General features: G+C 37.3%; 2 protein-coding genes across 3 annotated transcripts; one reads left to right on the forward strand and one right to left on the reverse strand.

Moving 5' to 3' along the window:
• Positions 1–32: 32 nt before the first annotated feature.
• On the reverse strand, positions 33–443 carry LOC120010562. Its single transcript, XM_038861344.1, has one exon. The coding sequence runs from the start codon at positions 441–443 to the stop codon at positions 33–35; it is 411 nt and encodes a 136-aa protein (XP_038717272.1).
• A 2108-nt stretch (positions 444–2551) lies between these two features.
• On the forward strand, positions 2552–14364 carry LOC120010818. 2 transcript variants are annotated; one of them, XM_038861698.1, is made up of 19 exons: positions 2552–4178; positions 6282–6367; positions 6506–6865; positions 7016–7099; positions 7250–7624; positions 8727–8787; positions 9958–10102; positions 10260–10393; positions 10470–10718; positions 10817–11064; positions 11158–11388; positions 11478–11699; positions 11828–11881; positions 12107–12172; positions 12268–12408; positions 12495–12548; positions 13105–13164; positions 13272–13670; positions 13764–14364. In XM_038861698.1, exons 1-19 carry the CDS (start codon positions 2954–2956, stop codon positions 13935–13937), a joined length of 4368 nt encoding a protein of 1455 aa, XP_038717626.1. In that variant the 5' UTR covers positions 2552–2953; the 3' UTR covers positions 13938–14364. The 2 variants fall into 2 exon arrangements, with proteins under 2 accessions (XP_038717626.1, XP_038717627.1); XM_038861699.1 differs by having other exon boundaries at positions 2553–4178; positions 13770–14364.
• Positions 14365–15743: the final 1379 nt, after the last annotated feature.

The raw sequence follows: 15743 nt of genomic DNA on the forward strand, positions 1-15743 counted from the left end.
GTATAATCAAAAACAATGAAAACTACATATCCTCAAATCCCAAACCATACAATATGATCTGAACTCCTCCCTACACCCCCTCCTTTAGCTAATAGATCTGCAACCTGATTGCCTTCTCTACGGATGTGTTTTAACGAGACTGATGTCAGCTGTAGATTAGCCCACTCCACAGCATTCATTAATTGGCTAAACTTCCATGGCACTTCAGCAGCTCGTGTAGCCCAAGAATGTACACTTTGGGAATCAGTTTCCACAATGATATTCTTCAAAGATAAACTAGGTTGAGTAACAGTTAAATGCAACGCTTTTCTCAAAGCCATAAATTCTGCTTCATTGGATTCACACACACCAACATTGCACGAGAACAAACATATATAAGCTCCATTTGAGTCCCTTTTATAAACAAGTTTATCTTTGTCAGATCCAACATTTACATCCAGCATGAAAATCGACGTGCAAACTCAATAGCTGATAGTCTAACTCTATTAAGTCATCTATCCTCTACCGAGATTAGAATAATGAATAATGTCCCTACGAGTCTGCTACATTCCTATCTAGCAAGATGTAATCTTTTTTCTTTAAAGAAAAAAAAAAACCTAATCACCAATTAAAAAAATTATGCCAAAATATGCAATATAACTTGTATGGAAAGCATATAATAACGAAATGGCTAAACCAACTTTTATATCTTCGAAGTCGCACGAGTTTTTCGTTTCTATCATTGAAATTTAAATTTTGTCCAAAATGTCCTTGAAGTTTCAAAAAGATAATCATTTGTGTCCCGAAATCGATTTTCCGATCAATGTTCACCGTAACTTGAATAGCTAGCAATCGGAGGGTCCAACTGGCAATTCCATGTCATCATGAGAATAATAACATTTTACATGTCATTTTTATTAAAAAAAATTTTGCACCCAAATTAAATCCCTCCTCTGCTAAACAAACACTATCACATATAAAAATTAAAAAATCCGCCTCTATCGCTCTACATGCTCTCTGGTTCTTCTCTTCCGTGTCCATTTCTGCAACACACAAACCCACCAAAAACAAAATTCAGTCTGTATCGAACCCATAAGTGAATAAGACAAACAACAATTTAGAATTTTGTTTCTTTCTTTTTGTTGACAAACAACATGATTGAGTTTTAAACATAGTATTAGAAAGAGACAATGAGGAGAAGAAGACAAAGAAGAAGAGGATCAAGGTGAATTAATAGATATCTTACCATCAGAAACTCTCACTGAGATTGAAGAAGAAAATCAAAAACATATTTTGGAAAAACCGATCTTCTCAACAAACTGAATATTTGTTCAATCTGTCCAATGGGGAAAAGAAATTTGAGAGATGATTAGTAGCACAATAATTCTTTCTCGAATCCTCTCGGATGTGATATAGGAAGCTTGTCTCTCTCCTTTCTCTGTTTCTCTTTTGTTTTTTCTCTTAGTGTGTGCCTCCGCAAGTCGGTGAACTAGGGTTAGGGATTTAATTTGGGTGTAATTTTTTTTAAATAAAAATGACATGTAAAATATTATTATTCTCATAACGACATGGAATTGTCAGCTGGGCACTTCGATTGTCAGCTATTCAAGTTTCGATTAACATTGGTCGGAAAATCGATTTTGGGACACAAATGATTAGCCTTTTTGAAACTGCTCAAGACCTTGAGGTCCAGGGTTCTATTCTCATCAGGGGGGTTTGAGATTTGGGTAGTTTTCTATCCGCTGTGGTGACCTTCATGTCCCTCGGGCATGGCTTAGCGTGTGTGTGACCTGTGGGCCTTTCAAAAAAAAAAGACATTTGTGACAAAATTTAAACTCAATGATAGAAACGAAAAACGTGTAACATCGAGAGTATAAAAGTTTAAGAAAATTAAGAAATTGGTGGATCCTATAGTCGGACGCCACGTTCATGAATCTTTGAAACTCACACAAAGGGATGCTATTGCGGTGTAAGAGCATCCACAATGGTGCTATATTTAACATTGTTAACAATACTTTTTGAATAAATATAGTGCTATACCATCACAATGGGTATAATGGTGTATATTTCAAGTACTTGAAATGTTACTTTTTTGATAAATATAGCGCTACATGCACACAATGGGTGAAAAATGACACTTGAAAATTTAGTTGTGAAAAAAGGATACTTGAGAGTTGGAGTATATATATAGTTGATGAATAGTGAAGAGAGAGATGATGAAAATGAAGAGAGAAGTGATGAAAATGAAGAAAGAGAAGATTAAAATAAAGAGAGAGTTGATGAAAAGAAAGAGAGAGAAGATGAAAAGAAAGGGAGAGATGATGAAAAGAAAGAGAGAAGATGAAAAGAAAGAGAGATATGATGAAAAGGAAGAGAGAGAAAATAGAGAAAATGAATATAGAGTGTTGAAATTTATGGAGTGATGATGAATAGTGTTTATTATGAGACCCACTCATCCAATTAAATTGTGCCACATAGGAAAGAGGAGAAGAGAGAGAATGATTTTGAAGTGCTGTATTATATTACTAATACTGTGGATGCTCTAACATACTAGCCAAACCCAAACCCAAAAAATCTGGTAAAACAAACAGTCCTCTGTAGAAAAACCCGAATCTCTCTCTCCTCCCCCCTCGAAAGCGAAATTAAACTGCGCGAAAGAGAAAAAAAACAACCGCTCTAAAAAAGGATCCGAGAGGAGACGAATCAGAAATCAGAATAACTGAAAGCCCTAACCCAAGAACGAGCTTATCCTCTCTCTTTCGCCGGTGGACGCGAGGACTGGAACAATTTAGGTTAGGTTTTTGGAATTAGGGTTAGGTTTAGATTTTCAATTAGTGTTTTTTTTTTTGCGCCATGGCCGTGAAGAGAATTGGACGATAGACGAATTTTGCAATTAGGGTTTGGTTTACGGCTGAGAGGTCTGGGTTTTGGTTATGGAATGCGCAATTGATGGTGCCTGTAGCTTGTGTCGCTGATGACTGGATGCCCATGCTACCAACGGACGATTATGATGGGCCCTGGTGGGGATGGTTGTTGCACCGAGGAAAAGACTTGCCTACCGACTTCTGGGGTTCAGGTGACCACTCTGGCTGCTCAACTAGCAATGAAGAAGCCCACTTCACTTGGGGTTGATTTGTTTTCCCAGGCACGAAAAGCACTAAGCGTTCGTTCCCCTCTCGATGTCCCTGAGGACGGGTCTGCTTCAGCTTCTAGTGTAATTACTCTGCCCAGTAGGTTGGTCAGCTTGTTGAAGCCTTCTGATAATAGAAAGAGGCGCAAAAGGAGTCACTCTGGTGCTGACAAGAAGTCTTCCCGGGCAGGTGAGCGGTCTCATGGGGCCAATTTTTGGGCTGATAAGGAGGTGTACTTCAGGGACTTGGCATTGCCTGATATCGATGCTTTGGACAAGGTATCTTCACTTAGTTCTCTAGATTCTAGGAAGTGTTTTTTGATTCCGCATTTAGGAAATGGGAATGGGATGGTTGCAAATGTGGAATGCATCGAGACAACCAATGTGGGTAATGTTAATGGGGTTGGAACAGAAGAAAATAACCAGGACCCACAGTCTGTGGAAATCGACAGTGTGCTAGCTGAATCTTTGCCTAAGGAAGATGGAAAGAATTTTTCTGCAGGACACTCAGCTGGCAGTTTAGAGTGGATTTTAGGAAGTAGGAATAGGATTTTGTTGGCATCGGAGCGCCCCTCTAAGAAGAGGAAACTTCTTGGTGGCGATGCAGGGTTGGAGAAGATTTTGGTTGGTCGTCCTTGCATGGGGAACTCATCTTTATGTGACTTTTGCTGTACTGGGCACATGGCTAGTGAGGCAAAACGATTGATTGTCTGCAGTTCTTGCAATGTTACTGTTCATCACAAGTGTTATGGTGTAGAAGAGGTTGTTAATGACTCTTGGCTATGTTCTTGGTGTAAGTGTAAGGGTGCTAGTAGCGACTCTTCGAACCCATGCATGCTTTGCCCGAAGCAGGGTGGTGCATTGAAATCTGTTGATAAGAGGGTAAAAAATGATGGATGTGTGGAGTTTTCTCACTTGTTTTGTTCTCTCTGGATGCCTGAGGTCTATGTAGAGGACTTGACGAACATGGAACCTATTATGAACCTAAGAGAAATCAAGGAAACCCGGAGGAAGTTAGTGTGTAATATATGCAAGGTGAAGTGTGGCACGTGTGTTCGGTGCAGTCATGGTATGTCTTGTGTTTCTTTAATTTATTTCCATTCTGCATTTCTTCTTTTATTGATAATATACTAGTGAGGCATTGTAGCAATTCAAACCTGTGGCTTCCTCTGCCTCTTTTAAACTGCAGAGTCAGGGTCTTGTTTTTATCTTACCAAGATTATAATTTATATGTTGATATATTTTGTTTGGCATGGAATTTTCTTCATATGTATATCTCATACCTGATTCAGAAAATATTACTGTGTGGAAGAACAATCAGGCGTTTACTTCAGGAATTGTTTTACATTGAAATAAAGGGTTAGGTGTTGTTGAATTGTGAGGGTTTAATTACTTACCATTGGCATCTTCATTAATGCTGGAGTACATGCGTCTTGCTCTTCCCCGTTTGCTTCCATGGGGGCCTTGTGCACATGGGTTGTTTACTTTTCTACTAAATCACATGTCGAAATTTATGTCAATTATTCTTCATGTACGTTGAAAATTGAAGTGGTTTAGAATCTTTTTGAGGCTTTAGCTGATTGCAGACATTATAGCTGATCACTAATTGCATCTTCAGACAAAAAATGAGATTGCATCCGGTGCACAAGTCTCTTCGTTGGAGGCAGAGTTAGGAAATGGTAGATGTAAGCAGCCTTGCCCTTGAATTGTGGATAGGCTGTTTTGTAATTTGAACCTGCGACCTCTAGGTGTGGGTGGACAAAGCATTTTTATTAAAGGTTCACTTTTTGAATGCTACTTAAGATATGTTTATACTTTGTACTTATTGGCATAAATGCTTCCATTAATTTTTATCTTTTTCATTTTGGGTCAATGAAATTGTTGACATTAGTGTTCAGTATTAGTTTTATCATATTATGAATTTATGAGGCCTTAGGTCCTTTGGAGTTTGGCCCAATGGCAAGTTACTTTACTGCAACCTAGAGTTCAGTTTTATGGGTACAAATCTTAGTAGTAACGTCCTGGCATTGCATAGGTAAGACTACGCTTGTCTTGCCATCTTGTCTCCAATGTGAGAGCCTTGTGCATGAGAGTTATTTACCTTTTTTGTATTTGGGAGGGTTCTGGAGCTGAATTTGGCCATTTTGGTGCAATCCCTGATTCCCTGTGAATCTCATTTGTACTCATTCCATATATGGTTGAGCTGTCTGTATATAATATAATTCTTTGAAATGATCTATAAGTTTTGGAGTTGGATTTTTGACAAATTGTCGCAACATTTTTTTCTTCCTTGGAAAGTGGTGAGAATTAAAATTATGCCTTAGGCAGGAGCTCGATGGGAAAACTTTATTGCTTTCGTAGGGCATGAAAGTGTAAAAATAAGGGTTCTAGAACAATAAAAGGGAGAGTTATTGGTATGTGGTCTTTTAAGAAAGGAGTGTTTTGGGTGTGGAAGTAACTGTATGGCATGTGAGAGTCAACGTGCCTGATTGTTTTGGAAAGTAATTAGTTGTCAGGATATCCAGGGAATTTGACTGATACCATGGTGATGCCTTTAGTTTTTATTTCTATTTACTAGTGTCTTAAGGCATTTTAAAGTGGTACTTTATTTTAGATGTGAAAAAGAAGCTGAAGACTAGAGCTATTGAGAGTATACCCTATAGATCTAACCGTTATTTGGAGTTTTTTGAAGAACGAAGTGTTAGTTGTGGTGGCGGTACTTATCCTTTTTGTAATTCCTGATCACATGTTAAGATTTTATTTATTGCCTGTGTGGTTGTGGATTATTAGTGTTAACATGAAATGACATAGTTCTGTGAATGGCCTATTAGAGACTGTTTTGTAGTTGCTCCTAGAATATATAGTTATAAAAGCTTTGTATATAGACTTCCATGTCGCACTTTATGGATCGATGAGTCTGTTAAAAGTAGTGTATTTAGCGGCTTTTGTTGGTGATCTGATTGTCAACATACCCATTTCCCGTCTTATTTATTCTCTTCTGTCATTTCCGATTTATGTGTATTTCTTATTAACATTTAACTGAGGTGCTTAGTACTGGACTGTTGTCTTCGCATGTGTATCCTCTTCTGCTGTTCATACCATCTTCTTTGGTCTGTTGACAAGTTGATGATACTTGCAGTTGTTCTTTTTTGGGGTTTTTTATTTTTTTCAGGAGCTTGCAGAACTTCTTTTCATCCTATTTGTGCCAGGGAGGCAAGAAACAGAATGGAGGTCTGGGGAAGATATGGGTGTGATGATGTATTTCTTTCTTCTCTATCTTAGTAATTGTGATTACTTTTTCAAAAGATGCTACCGCTTCTATATCTATTATAACAAGTTGAAGCTGTTAGGGAGTTTCTGATGAAATTTGCCTATTTATTTTATACTTTCTTATAGGTTGAGCTACGGGCTTTCTGCTCAAAGCACTCAGATGGCCTTGGCAGTTGCAGTATGGCGCAAGAACATTCTTCTATTTCTGATGGTGATGTGTCTGGTACCACTCATCTTCCTTTGTTGTCGATGAACAAGCTGGATAGCCACGGAAGTGGAGATAACATTTCAGTCCGTGGAGAAACTTGTCATTCCAATGATGGAGATTTAGCTGAGTTTGGCCTGTCTGATACCATACTAAATACTGAAATTGTCTCAGAATGTGCTGATACCCAGCAAGCGAAAAATAAGGCTATGTCAGAGAGGAGAAGCGGTGATGATGTTAAGTCATTTGACAGTGTGAATCTTGCACCAATTCTGAAGAAGGTTTCTATATATGCCTCTGTGTGTGTGTGTGTCTCACATCCAACATTCTCCCCATGTCATGCACGAATTTGTTCGAGAGAATTAAACCCTACTCTGCCATACTTATTAGCGTTCAGCTTGTTCTGCATCTTACATTTGCTAATCTCGCAGTTAATTGAACGAGGAAAAGTCAATGTCAAAGAAGTGGCATCGGATATTGGCATTCCACCCGATTCATTATCATCTGGACTTGCTGTAATCAGTCAACTCCTTTTTCTTTTCCTTTTATTTTGCCATACCTTTCTCTTTTGCAATTTGTGTTCTAAAGTACTTCAAGCAAGTAAACTCTCCTTTTTTTTCATCTTCTTTTTATTTTATTCAGGTTTCATGGTTTTTTTTCTTCAGGATGATAGCTTGGCTCCTCAGTTGCGATTTAAAATAGCCAAATGGCTCAGGGATCATGCATACATGGGTGTTCTGCAGAAAAACCTAAATTTTGATGTAAAATTCCCATTAAAAGATGAGAATGGAACAGTTGAATCTCCTGATGGTGTAACAGTAGCAGAGTCTGATATCACGGTTCCTGTTGCTATTAAGAGTGTACCTCCTAGGAGAAGAACCAACAGCAATATTAGGGTTTTGAGGAATGACAGAGTAATTTCATTCTATGAGGAATTTTTAAGTGAGAATGGGAAAGCGGTCAATGAGCTTAAAGTAGACAGAGTTGTAAGTGAAGAACAAGAAAATTCAAGTGAACGGAGCACAAATACTTCTGAAAAGGTAACCTTACCATGGCCCTTTTTCTTATTTCGAGGCTTTTTCATCACCGATGAAGCTATATTGTTCAGTCTTGTTTGTTGATTGATTGAATTTGCATTCCTGATTTCAGTTATGCGCTTGTTTATTAATTGGTATTTTTTTTGACAAATAGGACTTCCATATTTTTCGTCACCTGATATTTCTCTTGGTTTAAAATTTACCTATCTAGGGTCTTGAAACTTGACCGATTATGTACAGCTGAAACTTGATTGGTTCGCACATATGACATCTGTTATAAATGTAAAACACCGAGTCCCCTGTCAGAGAAGCAAAGTTCATGTTAGTCAAGCACATTTTGGCCTGAAACAGTCTGTTTTCTGTCCTTTATTTTTCCCTTCAAATGATTTATTCCGTACCCGTTTTTCAATAAATGAAAATGCTGACACATTGTTATTCAGGACCTCAGGCTTTCACAAACTATACATTCGGTGGTTTGTTCTATTGTTGCCACTTCACTGAATTGTTTGACATTGATTTAGGAGTTTGTTATTGAGCATAAGTTTTTGTAACGATAAAACTTGTAAAGATGTTGCATGATCTTCAACCATAATATGTAACTGTGCAAAAACTTAAATCTATGCTGAGGTTTAAGGGGTTGGGGACAAGCAAATTGTGCCCATACCTTATCCCACATAATATGTGGAGTTATTTGAGCACTTCTCTTTGAGCCTTAAAATATAACCTGTTGTTTACTTTCAGAAATAGTGTTATATCTCAGCTGATCGCCGCACCATCATATGATATCTGAAACTTCTTAAAATGAATTTTACGTTAAGTTGCCATATGGTTTTTTGAAGTATATATTGGTGACAGTTAACATTGAAGGAAATAGGGGGAAAAGGAACAAGGATTGGTGATATTTGCCTGGATATGTTATTGTAGCACATCTATTTGTGCCTAAACACATGACCTCTTTATTTACATGCCTGCTTAATTGTCCTTTTTCCATCGCTTTATCTTATTGCATTATTTTTTTCCTGGTTATGTGCGTTTTTTCAATGAAAGTTTTCCATCACCAAATTTCTGTGTAATGATATATATATTTTTTCTTTTGCTTGTTTAGAGCTTGTCTAAAACTGATGGATTTCATGATTCTGTGGCCAGTCATTCACCTAAGTCTGAAGGTATGTTTTACCGGATAATTTTCTGCTTAGATCCTCTTTTGTGTTGTCACGTTCTGGTTACCATGATTTTACCTTCTTTTTTTGTTTTTTGAAAATCAACAAAAGAAAATCTTCACAATTTTTTTTTTTTTTTTTGCATCTAAATGTATACACTGATGTAAACTTTGCCTGAAACCAAGTAGAAAAATTCAAATCTAAATTATAACTTAAGTCATAGTAGCCCATCATAGACTTGGATGCAGCATCTTCATAATTACATTTTTATCTAACCTTTTACTCGTTTCAGTGGATCCCTTGCATTAAATTTTTTTGTTGTTCGATTTGTTATTTTGTGTAATGTGTAAGACAAGAATCTATGAGAAAACTTGTTGAGAAAGTTTTCCGATGGTTTAAATTTAGTTTATTTGAATTTCAATGCTTCATATCAAATAAAATGACACTGAAAACTATGTGTGCCTTCAAGGATTGAGCTAATAGTCCTCACTTAGTTGGATCTTTCTGATTCTGAAGACTTAGTTTGGGTTAATACTAAATTCTCATGTGCTATCATATATTGTTTGAAAAGTGTTATTTCATTAGTTAAATTTTGAGACTTGTGGATGGTCGTTTGAACTTTGAACCTCTTTGGTGCTTCAATTAAGCTCTTTTTTATTTCCAAAAGAATAAAAGAAAAGACTAGTGAATTTGAAGATGATAAATACTCATCCAATAAAGAATATAGGTGTCTGGTTTTAACACTTTAGAAGATCTGATTTTCTTGTCTTCATGGTTTGAATGCTTGCAGTCTAGTTTCTTTATGAATTGAGCATCCTTTAATGTAATTGGTAGGAGCCCTTGGCCCCCATGTCAGTAAGAAAGTTTTTAAAAAAGGTAAACAACTCCCATGACCAAGGCTCCCGCAGTGAGTGGGGTCGGAGACAGGCAAGATGTATGTATACCATACCCCACATAATGTGTGGGGAGATTGTTTCCACTTTCCAAGAATTGAACCTATGACTTCCAGGTTTCATCCTTGCAACTCTATCACTGAGCCACATGTCTGGAAAGCACTTTAGCTTTAAAAAAACTTTGTTTATGTTATGCAGCCCAATTTTGAGGTGTTTTTTTTTTCCTTTCCTTTTTATGATGCCATTATTTGTTTCTTGTGACAAAGGAAGAGTATTTCTGCAGATATTTCAGGTGAGCTGTCAAATGGCAACTTATATGCATATAGTAAGCCTGAGGTTGCAGCTGTTTCTCAGTCGGAAATTCAAGTGAATGACAATCAGGGAAGTCTTGTTTGTGCAAATGGAAATGCAGTTGTCATCAATCTCACGTAAGATTTTATGTAGCCTTGGACTTTTCTTTTCCCTTATATTACCTGTTTGGACCTCCAAAAAGCTTTTTTTTTTCCTCGTCTTTTTATCTACTTAATGTGAAAAACTACGGTTCGGTATTTCATTTTCTGGATCTTCATTATTTTTGTGCCACAGAAAAATGGGAGCAGCTTCTAGTTGTTACATTCACCCCTACATCAGTAAGAAGTTGCAGATGCATAGTGAATTGTTTCTAAAGAGCACGAACTATGAAGATGAAGGTAGAAGAGATAGGATGTATGATTTTGATGGTAAAGTTTCTTCCTTGCCTCGTCCTTTTTTGGGTGTTCCTTTGTTGTTTATCTAATTGAGATTTCACTCTTGCAGATCCAAAGCAGGAAGGAAGATCTCGTCTGGAAGAATCTTCCCATGCCATTGCCTGCTGCAATCGCCAAAATCAATGTTCAGAGTGCAGTGATTCGATTGGAAAATTAGATAGGGCAAAGTTAGAGGAGCCTGCTGAGGCTAGGAAAGTTGGAGTTCTAGAGCTGTCTCCCAGAGATGAAGTGGAAGGGGAAATTATTTATTTTCAACACAGATTGCTTGGGAATGCAGTTGGAAGAAAGAGCTTTACTGGTCTCTACTTTTTCTGTGACATTTGATGTCTACTTTTTTACTTTGCGTGTGGGTACATATGAGCCTAATGGTTACCTGTTTATGAATTGGCATTGCAGATGGTTTAATTCATAAGGTTGCTGAAAGTATATCACATGAAATTGATGTGGCACATAGTCGAAGTTGGGATGCTGCGCTTGTTAGCCAATATCTCTGTGACCTTAGAGAAGCAAAGAAGCAGGGTAGAAAAGAGAGAAAGCATAAAGAAGCCCAGGCTGTGCTAGCCGCTGCAACTGCAGCAGCTGCAGCTTCATCTAGGATTTCATCATTTAGGAAAGATGCATTTGATGAATCTGCTAATCAGGAGGTACCTATTTTGATGATTTAATTTCTTTCCCTGATGAAAATCATTGTTCACACTGTTAATCATTATCACAAATATTATTTAACTTCGTTGCAGAATTTGACAAAATTGAATAACTCTAGTGGAAGAAGCGGCACTTCTTCTCAGTTGATGCCTCGGCCAAAGGAGACACTTTCAAGGGTGGCTGTCCCAAGAATTTCAACTGAAAAGTATTTTGATTATGTTCAGTCAGTTTCAGATTTTTCCAGAGAGCATTCTAGATCATGTGACATATGCAGAAGATCTGAGACAATGCTGAACCCTATCTTAATGTGCTCCAGTTGCAAGGTTTTCTAACCTGTGCATTGAGTCTTACTTTTGGATTTTATGCTATCTTTCAGATGTCTGCTTGCAAGGCTAATGTAGTGTTCTAACAGGTTGCAGTCCATTTAGCTTGCTATCGTAGTGTGAAAGAATCTACAGGTCCATGGTTCTGTGAATTATGTGAAGCACTGTTGCCATCTAGATGTCCTGGAGCTCCTACGGTCAATTTCTTGGAGAAACCCTATTTTGTTGCAGAATGTGGTTTATGCGGTGGTACTACTGGTGCCTTTAGGAAATCTTCTGATGGTCAATGGGTACATGCCCTTTGTGCAGAGGTGAAATATTTTATTGTTTTTTGTTGGTAATATTAACACCTTTGATAATATCATCTTTTCTGGGCAACCCTGTCTGTTTTGTTGAAAATATGAAATGATATTGACTCTTGGTTTTATTTGTTTTCTAGTGGATCTTTGAACCAGCATTCAGAAGAGGACAAGTAAATTCTGTTGAAGGAATGGTATGTGTGCCTGCCATAACTGGTGGTAATTCTGATACATTCTGCTTATCTAAAAAAATCGCATTAAAACTTTTAGTTTTTAGTTGACTTATTATGTTATTTAACTAAATGGATAAATTAATTCAGCTTGAAGCATGGTACTCTTCAATTATCATTTTCATTTTGATCTTAAGAGATTATTCTAAGGTCGCTCGTAATTTTTTCCTCAATGTTATGGAATGCCAGGAGACCGTTACAAAGGGGGTTGGCACTTGTTGTATCTGTCATCACAAACACGGTGTCTGCATAACGGTAAGGTTTTCCATTATCTGTATTGTATCATCAGTTTGTGTTCTTAGCAGAATTCAATCGTTAAATTGTCCTTTTTATGAATTCATCATCTGCAGTGTAACTATGGTCATTGTCAGACCACATTTCATCCATCATGTGCTAGAAGTGCTGGCTTCTACATGAATATTAAGACTACTGGTGGCAAGTTGCAACACAAGGCTTACTGTGAAAAACATAGCTTGGAACAGAGGACAAAGGTCTGGCTTTTATATGTACATCTGAAGTACTTTTGATTCTGTTGTTTTTTTCCATCATTTCTTATTGTGTCACTTGACTTGCATAGGCTGAGACTCAAAAGCATGGTCTTGAGGAATTGAGGAGTATCAAGCAAATCAGGGTAAGGGTTTTTCTGTCATTGTTTTTTACAGATTCAGCTCAGAATATGATTACAATTGTTGTTAGATGGTACCTACTTGTGATGTTAGATACGGTGTCAAATTGTTTCTGAAAAACCCAATTTACCATGTTAATGTCTCCTATAGACTCATGTACTTGACCCCAAATTGTTTGGGAGTGGAGCTTTGACAATAATGATGATGGTTAGGACTGTCACGGTGGGTGTTTTTTTGAGTATGTCCCTAGTAGTGGAATCTTGGGTAGAATCGTGGCTGTGGATATGTGTTCATGCCTTGTTAAATGGCTAGTATTGTAGAATCTCTTTTGCGTTAAGATTGTGGGATTGCTGCCATTTGACTTCTGGCAATGGGTTATTCTTTGAGGGACATTTACTAAAGTTGAATGCATTTATTATGGTGAAATCTTCACTTGTTTATGGAAATTCTCCTCTAGTAGCCGTTTTATACATTGTATTTGTGGTTCTATTACAGTTATTTTCCCACATTTTGCATTGGCTAGTGCAATTTTAATAGTCTGATTTATATGCCTTTTCGCAGGTTGAGTTGGAGCGATTACGCCTTCTTTGTGAGAGAATTATCAGACGCGAAAAGATAAAGGTAGATGTTTGGACTCTGTGGTTCATGCCAATCATCTTGAAATGTAGTGTTTGGATTTGTGATATGAATTATAATATGAGAACATGCTCTATTGTGAATGTTTGCAGAGGGAGCTTGTTTTTTGTTCACATGACATACTTGCCTACAAAAGGGACCACGTTGCTCGTTCTGTGCTCGTTCGTAGTCCCTTTTTTCGTCCAGAGAGTTCAGAATCAGCTACAACATCCCTCAAAGGCCACACAGATGGTTACAAATCTAGCAGTGAAGCAATCCAACGATCAGATGATATAACCGTTGACAGCACACTTTCTTTTAAGAACTTTATCAAGGTTCCTGTATCTATGGACACTGACCAAAAGACAGATGACAGCTCCTCGTTCCAAAATATTACAAGAAAGGCTATTGAGAGGGTGCCATTTTCTGGCAAGCAAATCCCTCATGATAAACCCCCTGGTTCATCGCTTAATTCTTTGGATGATGGAGAATGGAGTTCAAAATCAAGAAAGGTCTGTACTTGTTCTTCTTTCTTGTCTATTCTATATCACTTCATATCTGCTTGAATGTCAATGTAATCTAAAATTCTTGCATGATATTTCAAATTACAGCTAATCGAAAGTTTTGAAAAGGAGCTGGTTATGACGTCAGATCAAGCTTGTATGAAGAATCAGCAATTGCCTAAAGGATATGTCTACATCCCGGTTGATTGCCTTTCAAAGGAGGAAAAGGTTATCCAGGATGATTGTTCCAGTGAACATGTGGAACATGATGGGTAATATCTGAGTTGTTCTTGATCTGCTTGCTGGAAGTCAACAACCACATGCCTGGGAAGCTGCTTTCTGCCTATGGGAGGTTTCCATCTGAGCAAAAGTGATGAATGGCAGAGTTGATGCAGTGACAGAACTCTCTCCCGTGTAACAATTCGAATAGGAGGCCCATTCTGGTTTGTGGAGGAAAGTTTTGGCTTCAGTGTTGTATATTTGTTTTGATATTAACTGTACAGTGGATGAGGTGTACTCTGCAGCATGTATCGTAAAGTGACTCGTGGACAGTTGCACTGCTGTGCGTGGTCTGTAGAGTCGGTGTATATATCCGCATTCTAATCACTGAATGTAATACCGATAGTGCATTTAGATGACCTTTTTCTGTTGTGACCTTATTTACTTTTTTAGCTAATGGATTACAGATTTAGCAGTTGTGCAGTTGCTCTTTTTCTTCCATCAAACTCTGTTCCTGTTGCTAGTTATCCTGGATGCAGCAATGTAGCATAGCCGGGTGGTCGGAGCCAGATCTCTGATAATGCAACATTGCTTCTGTTTACTGCTGGGAAATCCTGAAACTGATTTCACAGTCTCTCTTCCCTACCCTCTTGTTTGTTGGTAGTCCGTATTGTAGTTTTTCTGTGGTTATTGGATGTGGTCATTGGAACATTTTACTTGTATGTAGGATCATGAAACAATGAATCATATGAATGTTGCATATTTTGGAAAGATATTGATAACGGAAATCAGCCAATTCATAGTGTTCATGTGGATGGGTGTCTCTTGATGGCTGGTTATTTAAACATGTTTAGCTGTGACTGTTGATGAATGTATTTGAATACATGTTTTAAGGGAGATCTCTTTATGGTGGTACCAGTTTTTGAGCCATTATTGTGTATATAACACCGACCCCCCTCCCCCACATATGTATGTATGTATGTATTATTACCTACAGCATTAATTTAATTTTGTTTAGTTTGTTATGCTTAGCTTGTTTGATGTAAAATAAGTCTCTAGACTTTTTAGATAGATATGTACTACATTAGATTCTTCTTTTTAGGCAATAAACATTAAATATATGAAAAAAATTTCATCTTTTTATGCAAGAAAGAAATATAGTGAGTCTCGAGAATGCGAAGATTCACAAAAAGGGCATAGAAAACTGACATCTATGGATTTACTTGAATTTTATTGGATTTAGAAACTTCACAATTCAACTCGTTTGAAATGAAAGAGATTATAATTTTAATCCAATGATATGGGTGATGTGTCACTTCAAATCATACTTTTGTTTTCCTATTTTTTTCATCATTAAATGTGAATTGTTGAATGCCAAATCCGATTTTATTATATTCAAATTTATTCTTTTGCCCCTATCGATAGTTCGTCACAGAGCTTCTCAATAGAGTACTTCACTATGTTGACTAATAAAAAATTATACATCGGTTTGATGTAAGCAAACAATTTGGTTTATAAATGTGAGTTCAATTTCAAACACTTGAGTCACCTTTTGAAGGACAATGTTATGCAAGTCTTAAACCCCGAGTATGGACAATACCTCAAGTGGACTGGGCTCAAATCTCTCCCATCCCCTTTTTCTTTTGCATCCTACTTACTTTTTTAAATTATAACATGATATCATAGTATAAACTCAATCCTAATGACCTCCCGTGTAGTCCGCTTGTTAGGTCTCGCATAACCGAACCCACAAGTGCGGAGAAGTGAAATCCGACTCTTGACTACTGTTTTATTCGAACCAATATAACGAATATGGTGGTTTGTTTTGGTCACAATTGTCATCTAACCACCTTGAAATTCAAC

The sequence above is a fragment of the Tripterygium wilfordii genome, chromosome 12 (genome assembly GCF_013401445.1).
Source record: "Tripterygium wilfordii isolate XIE 37 chromosome 12, ASM1340144v1, whole genome shotgun sequence".
Taxonomy (NCBI): Eukaryota; Viridiplantae; Streptophyta; class Magnoliopsida; order Celastrales; family Celastraceae; genus Tripterygium; species Tripterygium wilfordii.

Excerpts from the sequence above, each read along its gene's own strand:
- LOC120010562 (XM_038861344.1), bottom strand. The coding sequence starts at position 443 with ATGCTGGATGTAAATGTTGGATCTGACAAAGATAAACTTGTTTATAAA.
- LOC120010818 (XM_038861698.1), top strand. The coding sequence starts at position 2,954 with ATGACTGGATGCCCATGCTACCAACGGACGATTATGATGGGCCCTGGT. Across the intron at positions 12,173-12,267 it reads AACACGGTGTCTGCATAACG|TGTAACTATGGTCATTGTCA; the intron begins GTAAGGTTTTCC and ends CATCATCTGCAG. Across the intron at positions 13,165-13,271 it reads TCAGACGCGAAAAGATAAAG|AGGGAGCTTGTTTTTTGTTC; the intron begins GTAGATGTTTGG and ends GAATGTTTGCAG.